Below are 24,605 nucleotides of genomic sequence, written 5' to 3' on the forward strand. Positions count from 1 at the left end.
ACAGCCTATAATTTTTGCACCTGCATATAAGTTTCCCTCTCTCCAATCAACTTTTTAATCAAACTACGCTGTTCTTCTGAACGATGTCTTGAACGTCCCATTTTCCTCAGGCTTTCAAAGCATGTTCAACAGGTGCTGGCTTCATCCTTAAATAGCGAACACCTGATTCACACCTGTTTGTTCCGCAAAATTGATGAACTCACTGACTGAATGCCACACTACTATTATTGTGAACACCCCCTTTTCTACTTTTTTTTTTTTTTTTTACTAATAGCCCAATTTCATAGCCTTAAGAGTGTGCATATCATGAATGCTTGGTCTTGTTGGATTTGTGAGAATCTACTGGTACCTTGTTTTCCATGTAACAATAAGACCTGGATTAATCTTTTTAGTCACATAGCACTACTATTATTCTGAACACTACTGTATACCCAATCATGACACTCACCTGTTTCCAATTAACCCGTTCACCTGTGGAATGTTCCAAACGGGTGTTCTTTGAGCATTCATCAACTTTACCAGTCTTTTGTTGCCACTGTCCCAGCTTTTTTGAAATGTGTTGCAGGCATTCATTTCAAAATGAACAAATATTTGCACAAAAACAAAAAGTCTATCAGTTTGAACATTAAACAGCTTCTCTTTAATGGAAAAGATTACTTTCTCACTCCGTCTACAAATGAATAAATTCACAAGGTCATGGTCAAAATGGGTCTCCTATGTACGAAAGGTATAGGCACATCCTGCAGACTTAATGAATTAAATCATCTCTTCCTTCTCTGCCCTTTAACATCATTGGCTAATTTTCGTTGGTTTAAAAAGGATTGTTTGGTCTTGTATGTACTATATACATATCTCAAAATGAACTATAACTGTATATGTCCCTACAAAAGAATCCACTTCCTGTTGTTAGCCCATACATCCCCTTTTAATTTATTGTTCATTAGGTAGTACTTATTATTATTATTATTGCCCCCTTTTTTTCCCCTCTCTTTCTTGGTCTTGTCCTTTTACAAACATAAAATACATGTTGCAGTTTTGTTCTCAGCACTTTATTAAACATTACACAGTAATAGTATTGTTACTAACAGCAAGGTTTTTTTATGCTGTTTTATGTTTTCTTTTCCTTTTATTCCTTTCTCTGGATGACCAATATCGGCTGTGTAATGTGATCTGTGAATAATAAAGAATAAATGTTAAAAAAAAAAAAATAACTTTTCATGATTTTCTAATATTTTTTAGATTTACCTGTATATGGTAACAACACATCTGTTTGTTGCTTGTTTTCCTCACTGGAATAACAGCTAAGAGAGCCAAGAAAATAAACTTTTGTGAAATGGATAAATAAATAAATAGATAAACATCTTGTCTTTGTGGTGTATTCAATTGAATATAGGTTGAAGAGGATTTACAAGTCATTGTAATTTGTTTTTATTTACATTTTACACAACATCCCAACTTCAGTGGGATTGAGGTAGTATAAAACATTCAGAATTAAAAATGTCAGAGTTGTCATTAATGTAGTTATTCTATCTGGATTAATTTGATTTATAAATCAAAACCATAAATCAAACCTGCTTTCCTTTTCAGGATGTCTGCCTCACAACTGGACCACTGTATTCTGTGAAGGGAAATGATTCTTCCTTACAGTAGTGGGCAGGGCGCATAAAGGCAGAAGCGCTGACTCATTGGTGTTGGGTTTGTGATTGTCTTTGATTCTAATCAGAAGCATTGGCTGTGTTATCAGAGGAATCCTTCAAATTCAGTTACAAGCACCAAAGTTTGACTGTGTATACCTTTTCGTACATACTTTAGAAAAATAACGTTAGCCATTTGAATTTTCAATAGGTGGCCAAGTAGGGGTCAATTGAAGAACTGTATAGGGGTCAAAAAATGTTCCAATCATATTGAAAGCTATACAACACTATGTGTCTGATCACAAAGATTCCAAAAAGGTATACTTTGGACTATTTGTGACTGAATGTTCTGGAATTATGGGGTAAAAACAGCAAGCATGGCGACAAAGGTCACTTTCAGTTTGTACAGGAGTCAAAAGTTAATGTTGCTCCAATTATGGTAAAACATGTTGCAAATTATTGGTTGAGTTAGTAGGATTTTAAAAAGGAATAGTTTGCACCATGTGTCATGCTTTATGTTACGGGGTAACATATGTCACATGTCATATAATTCAATGGATGTCGGTATTGCTTGACCTTTACTTTGGAGACCAAACATTTAACACAGTCAGAACTATTCCATTTGTTAATCCTATTAGTTCAACCAATAATTTGCACCGCGTTTTACCAAAACTGGAGCAACTTTAACTTCGAACCCTGTACAAACTGAAACTGACCTTTGTCACCATTCTTGCTGTTTTTACCCCATAACTCCAGAACATTCAGTTATAGATAGTCCAAACTATACCTTTTTGGAATCAGTCATCAGATACATAATGTGGTATCACTTTACATTCACTTTACACATGATTGGGACATTTTTTAATTTTGACCCTGTGCAATTCTTCAGTTGACCCCTAATTGGCCCCCTATTGAAAATTCAAATGGCTAAAGTTATTTTTCTACAATATGTACCAAAAGGTATACACAGTCAAATTTTGGTGCTTGTAACCGGATTTGAACGATTCTTAGTTATCTGCTGTACTATTGTCAGTAGCTGAGAGTGTACCAGAGACAATACTGGAAGTTAGTGGTTTGCGATTACCTGTAGCTTCCGCTAAATTTTTTGCGGTTTATCAGTTTAGCGTTATAAAAGCTAACTTTTCAGTTAGCTGATTAGCAGTTATCAAAGCTAATTTTTTTGTTCGCTGTGCTGATGACTGATTCATGTCTTTGCAACCCCAGTGCTTAGACATTTTCTTCATTGTGATTTGAAAAATACTGACCTTAAAATACCCACACCCACTCCAAGACTTGAGGAACAACCTCTTTGTTTCCGTTGCATTAATATAGAAGAGCTGCTGATTGCCACACCCATTTTATTCAGATGAGGAGTGTCTCTCTGACCCACTCACAGACTGTGGGTGTGTTCCAGAGTATAAACCCGCTCAGTTCGCGTATGTTGGAGCAAACGGAGGAGTCCAGACCTGAAGTTCTGCAGTGTGACAAAACAAGCTATTTTTGCCAAAATTTTGCTTAAGACACACAGAGACTTTGCAGACTTGTAGGATGTTTAATTTGAAAATCCCACTAGCTTTAAAAGGTGATAAAAGGTGGTGGTGCACTTTTTCCCCCTACACTTGACTCAACAGCTTTTGAAGTGAAGAATTTTTTCTTTACTCTTTGGATGCATGCCAAAAGTGGATCAAATCCAAATGTGCTCACCATAACAACATACATCCAGCTCCAGTGTGCCCACGTTCTCACCCTCCATTTCCTTCCGTCCTCAGGATAGCAAAAGGCTACCAGACATCTCCTGACCTCCGCCTGACCTGGCTGCAGAACATGGCCGAGAAACACAATAACAGGAAGTGTTATACTGAGGCGGCCATGTGTCTGGTGCACGCCGCTGCACTGGTGGCTGAGTACCTCAGTATGCTGGAGGATCACAAGTATCTGCCTGTTGGCAGCGTGACATTCCAGGTATTCCAAGTAATCAGCTCCCCTCACAGTTATCAGATTAGTTTCATACTGTACATATTTTATGCTTTGTACATGTTCACATATAGCACACAATATGCATGATAATCTTACAGTATTTTATTTGTACTTTTGTAAGCTAAAAATTGATTGGACAAAGAGCTGTTGTAAGAGAACCCGCCACTAAAAAAATGTACAAAAAAAAAAAAAAATTGTAAACCTTGGGATAGTTGTCACCTTTGATCAGGACATTAATCCCCAAAGTGTAATACCAAAGTGACAGATGGTTGGTTGATGTTCTTAACAGATCTAAATCCCATCGAAGACCTGTGAGACTGAAAAGTCTGTTATTTGACAAGTTCTGTCAGCAAGAATCATCCAACAAACCTGAAGGACCAGGAACAACTTTAATGAAAATAAATAAAGAAAAAATGTTTACTGGAGTCAAGATCTGAATAAGCATGTTTGACTGATAGGATTTATTTATTTTTAAACAGTAGATGTACTGCTGCAAAATTAATTTAAAAAAAAATGAATGAATGAATCAGTTAACCATAAAAAAGCATTCACAGGAAAGCATGCATGTATGTTTTTAATGAAACAAATGAGAGAGCCTTTGGTGCTTTTTTAAATTCCCATATTCGTTTCATTAAAAACATACACAAATCACTGAAGATGCACAAACGTGTGTAAATGACATAAATTGATGTCTGACACATTCATAATAAAAGAAAAACACAGAGCTGTATACATTTATCCTTTCTATGTTTTAGGTGTGTGGTTCTTTTTTTTTTTTTTTTTTTTTTTTTTTTTTAGTAGAACAGTGCATCAATCATGCCCCGTGTGGATGAGTGCCATATTGGGTTGTGAGTATCCAGAGGGGGTGCTGTAATCTGTAAATGTGGTTTCTTTGAGCACTGTTTAACATAAAGCCTTTGAAGCTAAAACAGTGAAAAGATATTCCTGCTCCTGTGGGAACATGTGAACAGACTGTTCCCTGAACTGAAAACAAACAGGAGCTACGGCGCATTATTGATGATCTGTCTCACACACACACACACACACACACGACCTCCGTGGTGCTCTGGTACAGGACATTCTAACCTGCAGCAGTCAGCAGATCATTGATCGACTGTTCATCAAATTAGCTCCGTTTCCCACTGCGGGATGTCTCCTTTTTAAAGTTAGTCTTGCAATTGATTTTTTGATTAAGGAAGCTAATTGATAGATTAATTGACTGATTTCCCCCCCCTTTCCCACAGAACATTTCCTCCAATGTGCTTGAGGAGTCAGCAGTGTCGGACGACATTCTGTCCCCAGATGAGGATGGAGTGTGTTCGGGGCGATACTTCACAGAGAATGGTTTGGTTGGACTGCTTGAGCAGGCAGCCGAGCTCTTCAGCAATGTGAGATAAACTCAGCTAACCAGCATTTACTGTTATCAGTGATACTTGTGTTAATTTAGTGGATAGCAATGACTACTGCCAAGACATAATGGATATGGAGTTTAAACAATCTATATGCGCAAAAATCATGATAATGCATTTTCCTGCAGAGAAACTAAGATTTAAAACATCACATGGTAGGAATGTTCCTCCCTCGCATATATTACAGACCAAATGTACACACGGATTTATAGTGATCTGTGGCAGATATGGAAAAGTGGAAATTCAAGAGCTAAATATAAAATGGAAGGCTAAATGGTATTAATCCATTTTCTTGTACAACAGACTTCATGATTTGTTAGTCAAAAGATTTATTTTAGTTTGAGTGTAAAGTTTTTTACACTTTTTACTTTACTTTATTATTATTAATGTTGTTGTTATTATGCCCACCAAGTGGCTATGCTTTCATTACTGTTTGTTGGTCTCACTGTCTCTCCGTCTGTCTGTTTCTGTCTGTCTTTCTTACTGTTAGCAAAATCATGCAATCAGGCCAATTTTCATGAAATGCAGTTCATGGCCGATGAAAAACCTATTAAACTTTGGAGTGGATTTCAATTTCAATTTATTTTCCTTTATATAGCGCCAAATCACAGAGTTGCCTCAAGGCGCTTCACACAGGTAAGGTCGAACCTTACCAACCCCCAGAGCAACAGTGGTAAGGAAAAACTCCCTCTGAGGAAGAAAGGGGTGACCCTCTGCTTGGGCCATGCTACAAACATAAATTACAGAAACAATTCACAGAACAATTCATGGACGAATATACAAGAATTGCTGTTGGTGCACAGGACAGGAGGGTCGCCAACACAAATACAACTCCCATCTCTGGATGGAGCTGCACCTTAAACAGAGAAAAAACTGAATCAGGCATCAGAAAGACAAAAAATACTGTATAATTTGCCAGCATTAATCAACAAGAAAAACAGAAGAAATACTAAAGTGATCACCGGCCACTAGCCCTAAGCTTCACTAAAAGACCCAGAATTTAGGTAAAGTTGAGGCCGCAGCCCGCTCCAATTACTAATAACATGAATTAAAAGAGTAAAAGCGTAAAACAAAACTGTACCACTATGCTAGCCATATGAAAGGGAAAAGAAGTGCATCTTAAGTCTGGACTTGAAAATCTCCACAGAATCTGACTGTTTGGTTGATGCAGGGAGATCATTCCACAGAACAGGGGCACGATAAGAGAAAGCTCTGTGACCCGTAGACTTCTTATTCACCCTAGGGACACAAAGTAGTCCTGCACCCTGAGAACGTAAAGCCTGGGCCGGTATGTAAGGTTTAATTAGGTCAGCTAGGTAGGGAGGTGCCAGTCCATAAATAATTTTATAGGTTAGTAGCAGAACCTTAAAATTTGATCTCATTGGGACAGGAAGCCAGTGAAGAGACGGTGGATCTGGATCAAAGGGCATAGAAATTATTTTTTTTCTCTCTCTCTCCCTTAACATTGTATTGTTTAGCAGCTAGCTCAGCAGGATAAAGAGTTTGGGTACCAATATGTAAAGCTGGGTTTGATCGACGTGCCGATGACACTGCCTGTCCACCTGGAGCGAAATGGGTATCAAACTTGGTTGGGAAAATACGCTGCCTTAAACTGGCATCCCCTCAAGGCCTATATAGGACTTAATTCTTGAGCATTGCAAGATAGGACTTGTTTGGTTTTTACATTTTCATTAATATCACAATAGTATATGGTTCTTTGTGATCTAGAGCCACACCAAAATTCATTGGACTGTTCTTTGTCCCATGCTGGTAGTTTTTTGAATAATCTTTTTGGCAGACAGACAAAAGAAGTTCAGGCATATTTATAGTGATAATATCTCTGAATGTTATGTGAACATTCAGATCATTCAGTCACTGTGTGATAACAAAATCCATGTAGAAGAGTGGAATATTGGTTTTGGTGGCGATCTGTGTTGTCCGACTGCCTTTCCAGTTAATGTATTTGTTTGTGGTTAATGTAATTACATGCATGCATATGTTCACAGTCTCATGCTGATTAAGTTTTGAGATAGAAAGAAAAACTGCATATGTATACGAGGTCTGTTAGAAAAGTATCAGACCTTTTTATTTTTTGCAAAAACCTGATGGATTTGAATCACGTGTGCTTGCATGAGCAAACCTTGAACCTTCGTGCACATGCATGAACTTTTTCACGCCTGTCGATTGCATCATTTTCTGGTAAGCAGCCTTTGTGTGAGAACATGCGCTCGGCAGATTTTCATTCCAAGGAAAAAGACGGAACGACTGGAGCAGCGCCGCATCAAATTTTGCCAGAAACTGGGCGACAACCAGGTGGAAACCATTCGGACGATTCAGACGGCTTTCGGTGACTTTTCAGTCGTGTGACTATCCGAGAGGTGGGCATGTCACAGCTTGTCCTGTGAGACTTCAACACGGAGGTGCTTTTGCTCCGCCGTTAGCAGCAGGATGAATTTCACAGCCACTCGTTTCATGGCCAAATCTTCTGTCACAGTGGAATGTGCTGAAAAAGTGCTGATGTCCACCTCTTCCACAATTTCTCGGACAGTCACAAGACGGTCCCGCATCACCACAGGGTTCACTTTGGAAATGATCTGGTCATTTCAGCGTGTTGATGGCCGACTGGAGCGCGGCTCACTCTCCACCATTGTGTGGACGTCTTTAAACCAGTTGTACCGCTCCTTAATCTGTGTGATGCCCATAGGTTCGTCACCGAAAGCCGTCTGAATCATCTGAATGGTTTCCACCTGGCTGTCGTCCAGTTTCTGGCAAAATTTGATGCGGCGCTGCTCCAGTCGTTCCGCCATTTTCCTTGCAATGAAAATCCGCCGAGCGCACAACACGTCCTCACACAAAGGCTGCTTACCAGAAAATGATGCAATCGACAGGCATGAAAAAGTTCACACATGCGCACGAAGGTTCAAGGTTTGCTCATGCAAGCACACTTGAATCAAATCCATCAGGTTTTTGCAAAAAAATAAAAAGGTCCGATACTTTTCTAACACACCGCGTATTATTGTTTTTTGTGCAGGGAGATTTTGAGCCTTTAATCCATGCCTCTGGCATTTGGTGTCATGTTTTTGTGTTTAATACGAGCATTTCTTCTTCCTAGATGAAATGATTTTAAGCAACACTTGTGGCTGTCTTCTCAGGGTGGTCTGTACGAGACTGTGAATGAGGTCTACAAGATCATTATACCAATCCTAGAGGCACACAGAGATTTCAGAAAGCTGAAATCTACTCATGACAAACTACAGAGAGCCTTTGATAACATCATTCAGAAGGTAATAACTGCTTTGCACTGTGGTGTGCTTCTTTTTTTTTTTTTTGCAAGCGAAGTAATAAAGTAGGTCAAAGTCGAAAAAAGAGAGGTAAATGCTCTGGTAGATCATCATCATCATAATAATGCTAAAAAAAATCATTTGCAAAATGCAAAAAGAAATAATAAAAAAAAAATGGGTTACCCAAATTTGCTCATCCATGATTTGTTGAATACTGACTGTAGAATCCTTTCATTGAAAATAAATCATCTGAGGTTTTCAGTTGCTTATGACCCTTATAAATAATGTAATTTCGGTCCTGCAAGTAATAGTTTTTTAAATGGTGTACTGGAATATTATTTTACACCCCATTAAAGGCTCGCATAATGAGAAAGAAAATTCTCTCCTTTTTTAAATCCTTCAGGGCCATAAAAGAATGTTCGGTACCTATTTCCGTGTGGGGTTTTATGGCACAAAATTCGGAGACTTGGATGAACGGGAATTTATATACAAGGAGCCGGGAATCACACATCTGCCCGAGATATCTCATAGGCTGGAGGTGGGTGAGCACATGCACACTCTAAGGTGTGATTTAGCTGAACTGTGACTGGACTGAGGAAATATGATGTTGATGAAGTGATTTTAAGAGCATCTTGAGGAATGTAAAAGACTGATAACTGCGCTTCGTTACTGCCTTCATTTGTTCTGTTCTGCATTCATAGTCTGTTTTTGTAAATTTTTTATGCTGCCTCTGTACACCACTGTTATGGAGTTGAAATGATAGAATCAATATGTGCATGCAGTGTCGACTTTTAGCTTCAAGTATTTTAACAAAAACATCACTTGATTTTTTTCAGTCTTTCAGGGACCCATTATGCAACGCAGGTTTGGAATGATTCACATCGTTATGGTCTCATCGATAGTTGTGTTAACTGGAGTTAAATTTTATGTACAAACTATTCATTTTAAATGTGTCTAAACAAACTATGAATTTAATTGAGTCCAAGTTGACTCCATATATCTACTTAATCTGTCTTTTCCGCTCTGATTAGACGGCAAAAATTCGGAACACCTGCGTTGCTTTGGAATGCTGTAAGAGACAGATTTTTGTGTATCTGTTCACAGCTAAGTGAATGCAGGTTGAGACAGGAATATTCCCTGTGTGCAAGGAATTATGAGATCCCGAAAGATTATTTTATTGAAATTCATAACAGAAAAATAACTATTTCAATGTGTTTAGTGTAAATAATGCTAAAAAAAAATTGATGAGTAATATAAGATCATTCTTGAATCAGTGCCTGAACCAAAACATATGTTGCTTGTAAATATTATAAAGAATATTTCATTGGCCAAGTAATAGCATCAAAATGTAAAAGCTGGTGAGGAACACAGCTGAAAACATTGCTTTGTGCTAACCACACTGTTTCTCCACAACTAGAACTTCTACAGTCAGTGTTTCGGTGATGATACTTTGGTGATGATCAAGGATTCTGCACCTGTGAACAGGAAACAACTCGACACCAACAAGGTACAGTGGCCAGAATCTCACACTGCTGCTTATTGTTCAAGTGTTTGTAATGTAATAGAAAAAGCTTCATATTCCTAAAAATCCTGCTCTTATATTTGTCTTTTGCTATACTAAATGGCACCATAATCCCAGAAAGCACATCCACACCAGTTGCAATTACTGTATCCTATAATTAAGTAATAAAAACAAGGGCATAGCGCTGTTATTTCTTGTTGTTGCTATGTTATTACTTCCATCAGGCTACAGAGTCCTCACTTTTCTTTCTGCATCAGAATTTGCTGATGTCATAGGATACGAATGTTAGAGATGAAAACCTTCCTAAAAGCAATCAGGGAAACAGATCTACATCAACACCTCAGTTATTTTCTATCTGACCCAAGGACCATCTCAACACAAATGTTTTTTTGGTCACACCAACCACTTTTCATTCACTTTTCAGGAGGTATTATCTTAGGCAACTGCCATTCCATTGTTTAGGTTATACCCTAGCTAGAGCATTTCTTCCAGCCTCAATGCTGAATTTTAATGAAAGCTTAGACACATGTTCACTATGCACTGCAGTTGTGTGCCTGCCATTCTCATGATGTTGACCTACATTTTAAGGTAACTTGCAGCCATTTTGTGATTGCAGTCCTCTGCTAGTTGGTGACTATAATACTCCTGGTGCAGAGGAAGTAAAAAAAATATGGTTTGAGTTCAGGAAAGTGGATAATAGTATGATATGTATGTGAACTTGAGCACTACAGTACATACATACATTTGTATGTAAATGTTTTGCACCCCTGATGATTTCCATGATTTTCCTTTATAAATCATTGTTTGGATCAGCAATTTCAGTTAAATATATCATATAGCAGACAAACAGTGATATTTGAGAAGTGAAATGAAGTTTGTAGGATTAACAGAAAGTGTGCAATAATTCTTTAAACAAAATTAGGCAGGTGCATAAATTTGGGCACCCCAACAGAAAAAATACATCAGTATTTAGTCGATCCTCCTTTTGCAGAAATAACAGCACTTCCTGTAGCTTCCAATGAGTCTGGATTCCGGTTCAAGGTATTTTGGGCCATTTTTTACAAAACATATCAGGTTTATTGTTTTTCAAGCATGGACAGCCCACTTAAAATCACACCACAGATTTCCAATAATATTCATATCTGGGGACTGAGATAGCCATTCCAGAGCATTCTACTTGTTCCTCTGCATGAATGCCTTAGTCGATTTTGTGCAGTGTTTAGAGTCATTGTCTTATTGAAAGATCCAGCCCCGCAACTTCAACTTTGTCACTGATTCATAAACATTGTTCTCAAGAATCTGCTGCTATTGACTGGAATCCATGTGACCCTCAACTTTAACAAGATTCCCAGTACCTGCACTGCCCACACAGCCCCACAGCATAATGGAACCACCTCCAAATTTTACTGTAGGTAGCAAGTGTTTTTCTTGCAATGCTGTTCTTTTTCAGCCATGCATACAGCCCCATGTTATGTCCAAATAACTCACTTTTAGTTTCATCAGTCCATAGCACATTATTCCAAAATGAAGCTGGTGTGTCCAAATGTGCTTTAGCATACCTCAGGCGACTCTGTTTGTGTACTCAGAAAAGGCTTCCTCTGCATTACAGCATCATACTGCATCTCTTTGTGCAAAGATAATGTTGTAGATCTTTGGAGCAGGTCCGTGTGTTGACTATGACTGTTCTCACCATCCTTCTCTTCAGTTTATCTGAGATTTTTCTTGGCCTGCCACTTCGGGCCTTAACTAGTACTGTGTCTGCGGTCTTCCATTTCCTCACTATGTTCCTCACTTTGGAAACTGACAGCTGAAATCTCTGATAGCTTTTTGTATCCTTTCCCTAAACCATGATGTTGAACAATCTTTGTTTTCAGGTCATTTGAGAATTGTTTAGAGGCTCCCATGTTGCCACTCATTACAAGAAATGCAAAGAGGGGAAACATTTGCAAATGGCCACCTTAAATACCCTTTCTTATGATTGTGTAAGGAGGTTAAGGGTCAGTGAGCTTACCAAACCAATTTTGTGTTCCAATAATTAGTGCTAAATGTATTCAAATCAATAAAATGACAAGGGTGCCCAAAGTTATGCACCTGCCCAATTTTGTTTAAATAATTATTGCACACTTTCTGTAAATTCTAGAAACTTCGTTTCACTTTTCATTTCATTTCTGAAATATCAGTGTGTTCATCTGCTATATGATATATTTAACTGAAATTTCTGATCCAGACAGCCAATTATTTATAAAGGAAAATCATGAAAATTATCAAGGGTGCCCAAACGTTTGCATACAATTGTACGTACAGAGCACATACATACGTACATAGAATCTATCTATCTATCTATGTATCTATCTGTCTTTGGGGTGGTGATGTAGCTATCTATCTTTGGGGTGGTGGACTCATCATTAAGTGCACTTGTTTCTAGTGCAGAAGGTTCCCGGTTCGACCCCCCCCCAATTTAATCTGGAGTTGTACACTAGAGATTTGTCAGGAAGGGCATCTGGTGTAAAACATGCCAAATCAACATGCAGATCCCCCTTGGATCTGCTGTGGTGATGCTGAGTGAAAACATGGGAGCAGCTGAAGGAAATTACTATACAAATAAATTTACCTTAAAAAATAAGTACATTTCACCGTAGTACATATCATATCAAACTCAGCCACATGGGGTGTGCAGCCAGTACATTCTGAGTGCTGGTCCCAAGCTAGGATAGGAGGGTTGCGTCAGGAAGGGCATCCAGTGGAAAATAAGCCAAAAAAATCGAATTTCCATACCGGATCGGTCGAGGCTTGGGTTAACAACGACCGCTGCCGGTGCCATTGCCCAACAGGGTGCCAGCAGAAATTGGGCTTCTGCTGAATGAAGAAGAAGAGCAGGAAAATGTGTCCACACACAGCTGGAGAAGAAAACTAGAAGGGTGGAAGTGAGAGTTGGGACTTTGAATGTTGGTAGTATTACTGGCAAAGAGAGAGAGCTGGCTGATATGATGGAGAGGAGAAATGGAGAAACATTCTGTGTGCAAGAGACCAAGTGGTAGGGAAGTAAAGGCATGAGCATTAGCGGTGGGTTCAAGTTGTTGTATCATGCTGAGGATAGGAAGAGATAAATATCATCAGTGCATATGCCCCACAGGTAGGTTGCAAGATGGAGAAAGAATATTTCTGGAGTGAGTTAGATGAGGAGGTGGAGAGTGTGCCCAAGCATGAAAGAGTGGTGATAGGAGCAGAGCTGAATAGGCATGTTGGCAAAGGGAACAGAGGTGATGAGGAAGTAATGGGAAGATATTGTATTGTGTGTGTGAATGAGAGGAAGCCCAGTGGAATAGTGCGGTTACAAGGAGTAGAACTGGTGAAAGTAGATGAGTTTAAATACTTGGGTCAGCTGTCCAAAGTAATGGAGAGTGTGTGAAGAAGAGAGTGCAGGCAGGGTGGAGTGGGTGAAGAAAGGTGACAGGAGTGATTTGTGACTGAAGAATATCTGCAAGCGTGAAGAGGGAAAGTTTACAAGACGGTAGTGAGACCAGCTATGTTGTACGGCTTAGAGACGGTGACACTAACAAAAGGACAGGAGGCAGAGCTGAAGATGGATTAGGAATAAACTTCAGCGGGACAGCTCAAGCGGTTTGGAAACAAAGTCAGAGGTGAGATTGAGATGGTTTGGATATGTGCAGGAGAGACCCAGGGTATATAGGGATATAGCCTTTCAAGAGAAAACTAGCTCTCCATTGTTTATGGGCCTTAACCTGACTTTTAAAGATTATTTTTAGTTTTGTTAAGGCATCACCGTGTGTACATCAATCAGAAAGTGCGTGGAAAATATTATATTTAGTTGTGTGCCTGTAAATCTGACCGAGACATAAAGAAACACAGAGAGCAATGGCGCATAAGTTCAGTGTTTTGAAGGATACTGACAACAATCTGCACTTCGAAAAGTCTAAGACTCTGTTTGAGGAAATTCGTGCCTCAGTCAACAACAGTGAGGAAGAGGAGCACTCCTTCTGGAGACCTGTGCTGCCGTGGGGCGGAGTCTTCACCATTATGGCTGGACGAAAGGCCGTGTCCTGTACCCCTCTGTATGTCAAGATAAGCATGAAGAACACCTGCACGATTGATTGCTTCCTCATGATCCTTTATGTGATCCTGTGGGAAAACAAGGGCTTTCCCAGAGAGTTGGCCGTCTTCCTCGGGAAGCAGTTTGTGGAGCACTTCCTCTACCTGATCCTGTGACTACACCATGGTTAAAATGCTGTGGATCCTGGACAGGATGTCCAAAAGACAGTACACCTCTGAGGTCCACCAGGCAGCGTTGGAGATCGACTTGTTTGGCAACGAGCATGTGAACTTCACTGAGAACCTGTTGCACCTGATGTCCACCATGCAGGAGAGCCTGTGCACCAACTGGGTCTGTCCTGCCCGCTTCCAGGAGTTCATCAAGTCAACAATCATTCGCCCTCACAGCAAGCTGCCTCACAGAGACCCCATTCAGTCGGCCTTGGACCACTTCTTCTGCCCAAACATCCTCTTGTGCACGGAACTCGGGTGCAGCAGTCTCTGAGAGTTCTCTCAAAGGGTCTTCTGCTACGGAGCGCCACCATTCGTCATTCTCAACATGCAGCAGTGGAAGTCGGATGATCTGTCCTACATTCCATACCATCTGGCACTGTGCAGGCACAGGTACCTGCTAGAGGGCGCCATGCTCTTCAACAGGGAGGAGAATCACTACTCTCCAGCGTTCCAGATCGACGGTTGCTGGATGCACTACGACGGCCTGAGGAGCGAATATCTGATCCTGTTACACAAGCCACCAGAACTGCTGCTGCTTTCATCTCTGATCTACATCCAGGCCTCTGGCAAGTGACCCCCCCCCCCCACCACCAACAACAACTACAGAGATGCGGAGTCACGCTGGGGGTGTCACCCGCTCCTGCGGAAAGTTGTTTCAACATAAAAAGGTTTCACATTGCTGTCCATTATTATGTTTTAGATGTTTACAAAAGCATAGGGGAGGTGATGGTCTAGTGGTTAAGTGTTTGGGCTTGAGACCAGAGGATCCTCAGTTCAAATCCCAGCCTGACCGGAAAATAACTAAGGGCCCTTGAGCAAGGTATTTAATCCCCTAGTTGCTCCCGGTGTGTCGTGAGTACCTTATATGGCAGCACCCTCACATCGGGTTGAATGTGAGGCATTATTGTAAAGCGCTTTGAGCGTCTGATGCAGATGGAAAAGCGCAATATAAATGCAGTCCATTTAGTCTGAGGATGGAGCCACCAGGCAGGAGTTGGAGGGAGGCCAAAGAGAAGGTTTATGGATGTGCTGAGGGAGGACATGCAGGTGGCTGGTGTGACAGAGGAAGATACAGAAGACAGGGTGAGATGGAAACAATTGATCTGCTGTTGCGACCCCAAATGGGAGCAGCCAGAAGAAGAGGACAGAAAGTGGTGCTTTGAGTGAGTCTGGGCTGGAGTCCTTTTTCTCTCCATCTTTGTCCCACTTTGATGGGATATCTGTATTGGATTAATCTGCCTCAAGGTTGAATGGTGGTTTTTTTTTGTTGTTGTTGTTGTTGTTGTTTGTTTTTTTTATTCATTTTTGGTTCAGTGTCTTGCTCAGGGACAGTGAAGTACTAAACTACACCCATGGATGAGAACACCAGATTAGTGGTTCCTGGACGCCTGCTTTTGTCTGATATGGAATGGATTAAACATTAAAATACTGGGTTTTAGTTGTGCAAAGTGCTCGAGTCAGGAAATCATTATAAGAATTTTGAGATTGTTTTTCAGACCTTGGTTGGGATTTCAGTCTAATGAGTGCTTTATTAGTTTGCAGTATTTTTCCTAACGTACATACAATTTGTCTACCAAACATATGATTCAGCATCAAGATTTGCAGTCTTTTGTCTAGATCAGAAACTAAATAATGATTTAAACCAAATCATTAAGAGCCCTTGGGCAAGGCCTTAATCCTCATGTTGCTCCCTGTGTGCATCTAAGAACCTTGCATGGCATCATGCTGACACCAGTGTGTGAGTGGGTGAATGTGAGGCATCATTGTAAACCACTTTGACCATCTACTTCAGGTGGAAAAGCGCTATAAAAATGAAGTCCTTTTACCATTTAAAACATAAGATGGGAGCCTACTGTATTTTCGGGACTATAAGTTGCACTTAAGTTGCATTTATTTTTTAAACTTGTGTAACAGTCAGGAAAGACTATTTAGTCACATACTTGCATAAAGAACCCAGGCTAAATAAATTTAATGTTGTGTTTCATGTTTCATGAGTCGTAAAGTATGGTATATTTTTCATAACCACCATTTCTGTTCAGGCATACATCCAGATAACTTATGTGGAGCCTTACTTTGATGACTATGAGATGAAAGACCGACTTACAAACTTTGAAAAGAACTTCAACCTGCGGCGCTTCATGTACACCACGCCCTTCACCAAGAGCGGACGGCCACGTGGTGAACTCCAGGAACAGTACAAGAGGAAGACCATCCTCACTACCATGCACGCATTCCCCTACGTGAAGACTCGCATCAACGTCATCCAGAAAGAAGAGGTACTGTGCATCCAGAAAGTATTCATAGCGCTTCACTTTCTCCAGATTTTATGTTACAGCCTTATTCCAAAATGAATTAATTTTTTCCCTCAAAAATTATACTCGCAACACTCCATAATGACAACATGAGAAAAGGTTTTTAGGAATTTTTGCAAATTTATTAAAACTAAAAACTAAGAAATCACATGTACATAAGTATTCATTCAGGATGTCTCTGTACATTGCTGCATTCATCTTTTCTTCAATCCTGATTAGTCTCCCAGTTCCTGCCGCTGATAAACATCCCCACAACATAATGCTGCCACCACCATGCTTCACTGTAGGGATGGTGCCTGGTTTCTTCCAAACATGACGCCTGGCATTCATGCCAAAGAATTCAATCTTTGTCTCATATGACCAGAGAATTTTGTTTTTCATGGTCAGAGTCCTTCAGGTGCCTTTTTGGCAAACTCCAGGTGGGTTGCCATGTTCCTTTTACTAAAGAGTGGCTTCCATCTGCTACTCTACCATACAGACCTGATTGGTGGATTGCTGCAGAGATGACCGTCCTTCTGAAAGGTTCTCTCTCCACAGAGGAATGCTGGAGCTCTGACAGAGTGACCATCGGGTTCTTGGTCATCTCCCTGACTCAGGCTCTTCTCCCCCGATTGCTTGGTTTAGTCGGGCAGCCAGCTTTAGGAAGAGTCCTCGTAGATCCAAACTTCTTCCATTTATGGATGATGGAGGCCACTGTGCTCATTGGGACCTTCAAAGCAGCAAAAATATTTCTGGGTGATTCTTTAACTACGGGCACTATTGGCCTTGTAAATGAAATTCCACCACACCATTGCCTTATAATATAAAGCGCCTTGGGGCAACTGTTTGTTGTGATTTGGCGCTATATACATGTGCTCTGATGTCACTGTTTATCTCCATAGAAACTACCCAAACAATCTTTCATACAAACTGTTTAAAGGGACATTACAGTGTTGTGGTGGAAATTACGGCAATAGTGTGGGACAACTACATTTTGTTTAAAAAAAATCACAACAGTTGTATGACATTGAATACCCCAATTATGTTTTGATTATTTTACTGATATTTTATTCAGAGATATTTTAAAACATTAGAAAAAACGTTTCTTTACCATTCATTTTTATCATTGAAGATCAAAAGTCTGGGTGTGGGACAAGCACAAAACGGCAATATTTGCATATAATGATGCTGAAAAAAGGTGAAAAAGTCATCATAGACTACTAGAACAAATTTCTTAACACACTTTCATTGTAAAGATAACTATAAAAGTGTGAGATTTCCCCTTTTTTTCTGTTTTTCATACAATATGATCAAAGGACATAAGTGCCCGTAGTCTAAGAATCACCCTTCTGCACCCTTCCCCAGATTTGTGCAATGAGACAATCCTGTCTCAGATGTATACAGACTATTCCTGACTTCATGCTTGGTTTGTGCTCTGACATGCACTGTCAACTGGGACCTTATATGTAGACAGGTGTGTGCCTTTCCAAATCATGTCCAGTCAACTGAATTTACCCCAGGTGGACTCCAGTTAAACTGTAGAAACATCTCAAGGATGATCAGTGGAAACAGGATGCACCTGAGCTCAATTTTGAGCTTCGTGGCAATGGCTGTGAATAGTTTTGTAAACATGATTTTATTCTTATTTTGTTTAACATATTTGGAAAACTCTAAACAAAAAAACAAATGAAAAAACTTTTTAAGTTGTCATTATGGGGTATTGTGTGTAAAAAATGTAAAGGAAAAAATGAATTTCATCCATTTTGGACTAAGGCTGCACCATAGCAAAATGTGGAAAAAGTGAAGCGCCGTGAATACTCTGTGGATGCACTGTATAGTTGTGTGGTGGATTCTTACTGTCAGTCTCAAGAGTTTGACTGCTTGGTCACAATAACAGGGTTTGCTCTCCTGTGTGCCTCACTTCCAGTTTGACCTGACTCCCATCGAGGTGGCCATCGAGGACATGCAGAAGAAGACGAGAGAGCTTGCTGTTGCAACACACAGAGAACAGCCTGATGCTAAACTGTTACAGATGCTGCTGCAAGGTTCTGTGGGAACTACTGTTAACCAGGTACTGAATAACAAGCACAAAGATTTCCTGAAAGCTGCTGACATCCAACAGCGCTGTCACTCTTGTTAAAGCTGATTTAATCATTGACCCCTTGGTCTTGAATATTCTTTATTAATCCTGAATAATTGGCTTTTTGCTTATGACATTTATTGTTTCCAGTGTAATCAGGCAATGCAGGTGGGTGACATAATGATGATGACACATGAAAGCTGTCAGACCCTCCATAAACCTAATCTGGTCTTTGCTTCTCCCCTGATCTGGTTAAAATGTCAATTCATGGCTGCATTTGCTTTCATGTCTCCGCTGTGCTGCACGCTGAGCCGGAGGTTACCTTTGATCTCATCGCTTCCTGGTCCTGCCAGCACGGCGAATGTTAGAGTAATGATTTAGACAGTGATGGCGTTTCTGTTCCCATTCACTTTATCTTCCAGGGTCTAATCTGACAGCCCCCTCGCTTTGACATGTCTGTTGTATACATAAAGCTAATGCTCAGCAGCTCTGTAAATATATAACTCCTGACTGTAATCAGTACAGGAGACTGGGTTTTGGCGTGTGGGTCCTCGGCTCAGACCAAATAGTGGGGCCCAGGCTCAGTGCATTTATGATGCTAATCAGAGCTGCACAACTGTGCCTGTTGAGATGCAGGTGGCATGCGAGCGTGCTGTGGTTTTATGATGACTATTGGTTGGGATAACGAGATCTCATGTTGGGCAAATGGAAGCCAAATGGTTAGTGTAGGTGAGGTTAGTGGTGACATTAGCCACGTAGGAGGTTAATCATGACTCCTCTAATCTAATCTCTTCTTTATGTTATACTTCAGCTTCTTGCCTCGTTGTTGAATTAGACATTGTGCTCGCCAGCCGTTTCCGCCGGTCTGAATAGGGAGTATTCTCATCCCTTCTCTGAAACATTTCCTCTCTTTACTTCCTCTACTTGGCTTTGGTTTCTCTTTTTGTCTTTGTAACTCTACTTTCTTCTTGTCCCAACCCTTCGGTCTCTCTGGCGTCCGTCATAGGGCCCACTGGAAGTGGCACAAGTCTTCCTGAATGAGATCCCAGTAGATCCAAAGCTGTTCCGTCACCACAACAAACTACGCTTGTGTTTCAAGGAGTTCATAATGAGGTAAGACACAGTTTAAGAATGACCACCTTGTGGCAATTTATTGTGGCACATCGATAAATAAAAGCTATAAAAAACCATTCCACATTCCAAAAATGAATATTCATTGTGATCTGTAAGCCTGAAGGGCTTCAAATACTTTACCCAAATTCGCATTTCTCTTTATTGTTATCAGTGTTTGGCATTGGCTTTGTAGGTGGAGGAGTATAATAATTCTTCAGAGATTACAGTGGTGGAAGAAAAATCTGCCACTTATGGAGACTTTTTCTTTTTTACATGTCAAGTGAAAACAGAAGTAGTATTGTCAGTTTAAGTAGGTAGTAATTTGTATAGCAGTTGATTAAAAAAAAAAATCAAACAGTAGGCGAGAGAAATGAACTAATATAACACACTGTGATCTGTATTTCTTTACTGACAGTGGAAAGTATTTCTCATCTTAATATCACTAAGTTGTTTGTCTTTTGGAATTGCAAAGGTTTATTGTTCCCAGGAGTTTAATTAGGTTCTGAATATTCAAAACTCAATTTAACCATCATATCTGCACCAGCATCTGAGACTGTGCTGATTTTGTGCAGGAGGCACATGTAGTGTGTGTGCAAGAATGTATTTGTGCAACTATTTTGTGTGCATGTTTGCTTGCATGTTGTTTTTTGTCATGTGCCATTTGCTTACAAAAGGTGATTTTCATGTTTAGGTCCTCTTGTCACATTACAGCTTCCTTGATTGCTGTAAACAGATTGGTAAATATTTACTGTAATCTCAGACAGTTTTGTTTTCGATCCTTAATCCAACTGGCATTAGATTCTTTTCTGTGCCACTCTTCTCAGATGTGTCACCCTAAATACCACTGTTAATGAAAAGATGTGTGGAAAGTCATGATGGTCAGTAACTCTTTTCCCCCTGCTGAAGTCTCACGTCATATTTTTGCTCCCCCTCAAATATCAGACTTTCAAATGTCCATACATTTGGTCTGTTCTGCATCTGCTAAATAACTACAACAGAGGTGTTGTGTTTGGCCCTGTTTATTTATTATTGTCAGTATGATAGCTCTAAAACATAGGAATTTATTCATAACATTTCAGTGCTACTGTAGGCCTTGTGTCAAGATTTTGAGGCAGGTGTGAGTCCAGGATTATTGTTAATAAGCCTTTTTATAATATAGAACAGCTAGTTCAGTGGGCTACTACTATGTACAATTAGGTTACTTTAAAAACATTTTTTACTTGAAAAATGAATCCAGAAAATAGAGCTCTTTTTTAAAATAGGCATTAAATCCAGTCAAATGGGACTTTTGGGTTATCAGCTAAATCCAGGAAGCTGGTTTCATAATGTTTTTTTCTTCACTTTATTTGCTTTCATGCTTGTGTGTGAAGTCTTCAGTTTGCAATGGTCTTTCCTCAGACTCAGAACTCCAGAGCCTCACTAGCTGTGGCTGCTAGTTGTTGTGGAGGATCTTCTCTGCCCTTTCTGACCATTTTATTACAAATATGTCATAATATGGCTTGATGTGCCGTTAGTTGTCCTGCTGTATCATCTAAGAAGTCTGTGCTACAACATTTCCATCAAGTGAATTTTTTGTTATGTAATTTTATATGTTAACAAAGTTGGCATCAGTTAGCACTTTTAGTTGCTACCGGTATCTTGATGAAGTTATGTCCAATTAATCTGTGGTTACTGAAGAAACAAGGTGGTCATAATTTTTTAATACCCACAGCCAAGCAAATCATTATGAAAACCACCACTTAGTCCCCCAAAACATGCTTTAAGTAACCACCTGAACCAAGAGGTTAGCCAGATAACTGTAAGTTTGGTAACTTCAAGATTGAGGATGTTCGGACTTAATTTATCCCACCCAGGTCACCCAGTGTATCGCTAGCTTACCCATTAATGGGTTAGTCAAGATGTGATGGGTGGCCCATCAGAACACCCTGGGGGGTTCCAGCATGCAACTGCAGTGTTTATTTTGTCTTTCGGCTGCAGGGGGCAACACAATCCAGGTCTGCTTTGGGATTTGGCACAGGTTTCACACTGGATGCTCTTCATGATGCAGCTCCAGTTCTACGTGGAGAAACACGCTCGAAACTCCTGATGTTGAAAGCATAGTCTCCCAGCCAAGTACTTACCAGGACTCACTCTGTTTCATGGCTGAGATCTGACAGTATGCTCAGAGAGGCATGGTTGCCATGTTTAATTGAATCATAATTGCAATCTGTATTTAAAGCCACTCACACATCACTCATCTACAACCGCTTTTCTGAGTTTGGGTCGTGGGGGCAACAGCTCCAGCAGGGGACCCCAGACTTGGGGGGATCCTGAGGTGTTCCCAGGCCAGTGTGGAGATATAATCTCTCCAACAAGTCCTGGGTCTTCCTCGGGGTCTCCTCCCAGATGGGCGTGCCTGGAACACCTCCCTAGGGAGACGCCCAGGAGGCATCCTTACCAGATGCCCGAACCACCTCAGTTGGCTCCTTTCAACGCGAAGGAGCAGCAACTCTACTCCGAGCTCCCCACGGATGACCGAACTTCTCACCCTATCTCTAAAGGAGACACCAGCCACCCTCCTGAGAATGCCCATTTTGGCTGCTTAGACCCACGATCTAGTTCTTTCGGTCATGACCCAACCCTCATGACCATAGGTGAGAGTAGGAATTTAGTTTAGTAGGTTTAGTGTCTCTCTTGTAACTATGACCGATACCTCCAGTGGACACCTTGGTGACATTATTTCTTCCACAGTTTTTCAAAGTCGGTCCTGTTTTTCTTTGGCATCTGGTTTTGTAGAAATGCAGACTGGGACAAAAGGCCAACCTGCCCAGTGTGCAGTCTCTGGCAGTACTTTCAACAACACTTGATGCATTACTGAAGTGTTACTTCTGTCGTGTTGTGTTTACTGTTTCCATTCAAGACAAGATGTACTTAACAAATGTGCCATAGTAGAGTTCTTCATAAGACAAAACTTTGTCCCAAGGTGCTTCACATGAGTAAAGTCTAACCTTACCAGCCCCATGTTTTGTTTTGTTTCACAGCACTTCACTTTTATCACATTTTGTTATGTTACAGCCAGTGGTGGGCACAGCTAACCAAAAAGTTAGCTTCGATAACTGGTAATCAGCTAACTGAAAAGTTATCTTTTTTAACACTAATCCGATAAACTGCCTAAAAACTTATCGGAAGCAGATAACCAATAACTTTAAATTTTCCTCCCATACACTCTCAGCTCCTAAGAAGCTGATTTTGAGTTTAAACACCACCAAAGCTTCTAATAGAACCAATGTTGAGCACAAACCCAAACAGCCAATGAGCCAGCGCTTGTCTTTGTGCGCTCTGCCCCCTGCTGTAGGAAAGCGTCATTTACCCTGACAGGATACAGTGGTCCCGTAATGAGGCAGAGGTCTTGAAATGGAAAGCAGGTTTGAATTATGGTTTTGCTTTAAAAATAAAATTATTCCGGATAGAATAACTATATTAATGTAAACTCTTAAAATGTACAGTGATATACAAACCTCCAGATAATTTTAAAATCCTGCGGTCAACAACACTGTGATATAACTGGTCACCAGTACATGGCAGTGTTCTATGCATTTTGATGCTGGTTATATCACATGGCCTGAATCACAATTTAACCGACTTTTCGGCTTTGAGAAGCAACCTGGGCTTCTTCTGGCATTTTTACATAAAACAAACACAATAACAACATCTATAAACCCAGAGAATATATTCACAAGAGTTTTAGGCACAATATAGAAAGAGTTTAATGCTGTTGTTTAATGCCACGTGGAGGCTGATCAGAGCATCTCAGATACATTTCTTCTGTCGTGAATACCCATAATGCACTGGGCACAGCTGCATGTCCACACTAAAACCTTCAAAATTAGTGCATTACTTTAAAACTAAAACATATATCTGATATTTTCAGTTTATAAAACTTCAGACGTGACATGAATTTAAATAACTTGTCAAAAATTAGTTTGGTTAAAATTTTAACCATAAGTTAAAACTGTATGCTTCTGGATGACTTGGGTGCTATTGCCAGCGTATTTGTATGGGGTCAAAAGAAATGAGTTTTTTCTTTTCTATGACCAGTTCTCCTTTCCCTGCAGAGGATAGAGCGGTTTCTTCTGGAACCAGCTCTTCTCTGTTTGTAGAGGATAGAACTGTGCATCTGCTACAAAACTCTGTCTGCAAAAATGTTAGCGGTCTAAAAATTATTGGACCAAAACTTATCGGAAGGTTATGGGTCCGATGATGGTTTTCAGTTATCTGAAAAGCTAATTCAATAATGAAAACATTATCTTCGATAATTAGCGGTTAGCGGATTAGCTGTGTGCCCACCACTGGTTACAGCCTTATTCCAAAATGGAGTAAATTCATTTTTTTCCCTCAAAAGTCTACTCACAGCACCCCATAATGACAACAACTACTAAGAAATCACATGTGCATAAGTATTCATTCCCTTTGCTCAAAACTTTGTTGGTGCAGCATTTGCAGCACCTCTCAAGCTCCATCAGGTAGGATGGGAAGCATTGGTGCACAGCCATTTTCAGATCTCTCCAGGGATGTTCAATCAGATTCAGGTCTCCGCTCTGGCTGGGACATTCAAGGACATTCCCAGAGTTGTCCTGAAGTCATTCCTTTGCGCTGCTGTTAGACTCTTCACAGGAAGCAGAAAGTTTGACCACATTACACCCATTTTGGTATCTCTTCACTGGCTTTCTGTCCCTGTGAGATCAGATTTTAAGGTTCTGCTATTAACCTATAAAATTATTCACAGACTGGCACCTCCCTACTTAGCTGACCTAGTCAAGCTCTATGTACCGGCTAAGGCTCTGTGTTCTCAGGGCGCAAGGCTACTTTGTGTCCCTAGGGTGAATAAGACGTCTGTGGGCCACAGAGCCTTCTCTTATCGTGCCCCTGTTCTGTGGAATGATCTCCCTGCATCAATAAAACTATCCTATCTTGTTCAGATCATTTACAGTAGAATATGCTTGCATGGCTTACATGGTAAATAAGCTCATCCACC

General features: G+C 40.3%; 1 protein-coding gene and 1 pseudogene across 3 annotated transcripts in view; both read left to right on the forward strand.

Moving 5' to 3' along the window:
- dock8 (dedicator of cytokinesis 8) overlaps positions 1–24,605 on the forward strand; it is a 187,996-nt gene that overhangs the window by 157,920 nt on the left and 5,471 nt on the right. For all 3 annotated transcript variants that reach the window (XM_034170521.1, XM_034170523.1, XM_034170524.1), the window contains exons 39-46: positions 3,404–3,596; positions 4,856–4,999; positions 8,173–8,304; positions 8,705–8,839; positions 9,719–9,808; positions 16,147–16,383; positions 18,326–18,469; positions 19,485–19,591. In XM_034170521.1, coding sequence (XP_034026412.1) covers positions 3,404–3,596; positions 4,856–4,999; positions 8,173–8,304; positions 8,705–8,839; positions 9,719–9,808; positions 16,147–16,383; positions 18,326–18,469; positions 19,485–19,591 — 1,182 coding nt within the window. The remainder of the gene's footprint in view (positions 1–3,403; positions 3,597–4,855; positions 5,000–8,172; positions 8,305–8,704; positions 8,840–9,718; positions 9,809–16,146; positions 16,384–18,325; positions 18,470–19,484; positions 19,592–24,605) is intronic.
- Positions 13,700–14,681, forward strand: LOC117509703 (annotated as a pseudogene).

The sequence above is a fragment of the Thalassophryne amazonica genome, chromosome 5 (assembly GCF_902500255.1).
Source record: "Thalassophryne amazonica chromosome 5, fThaAma1.1, whole genome shotgun sequence".
In the NCBI taxonomy this organism is placed as follows: domain Eukaryota; kingdom Metazoa; phylum Chordata; class Actinopteri; order Batrachoidiformes; family Batrachoididae; genus Thalassophryne; species Thalassophryne amazonica.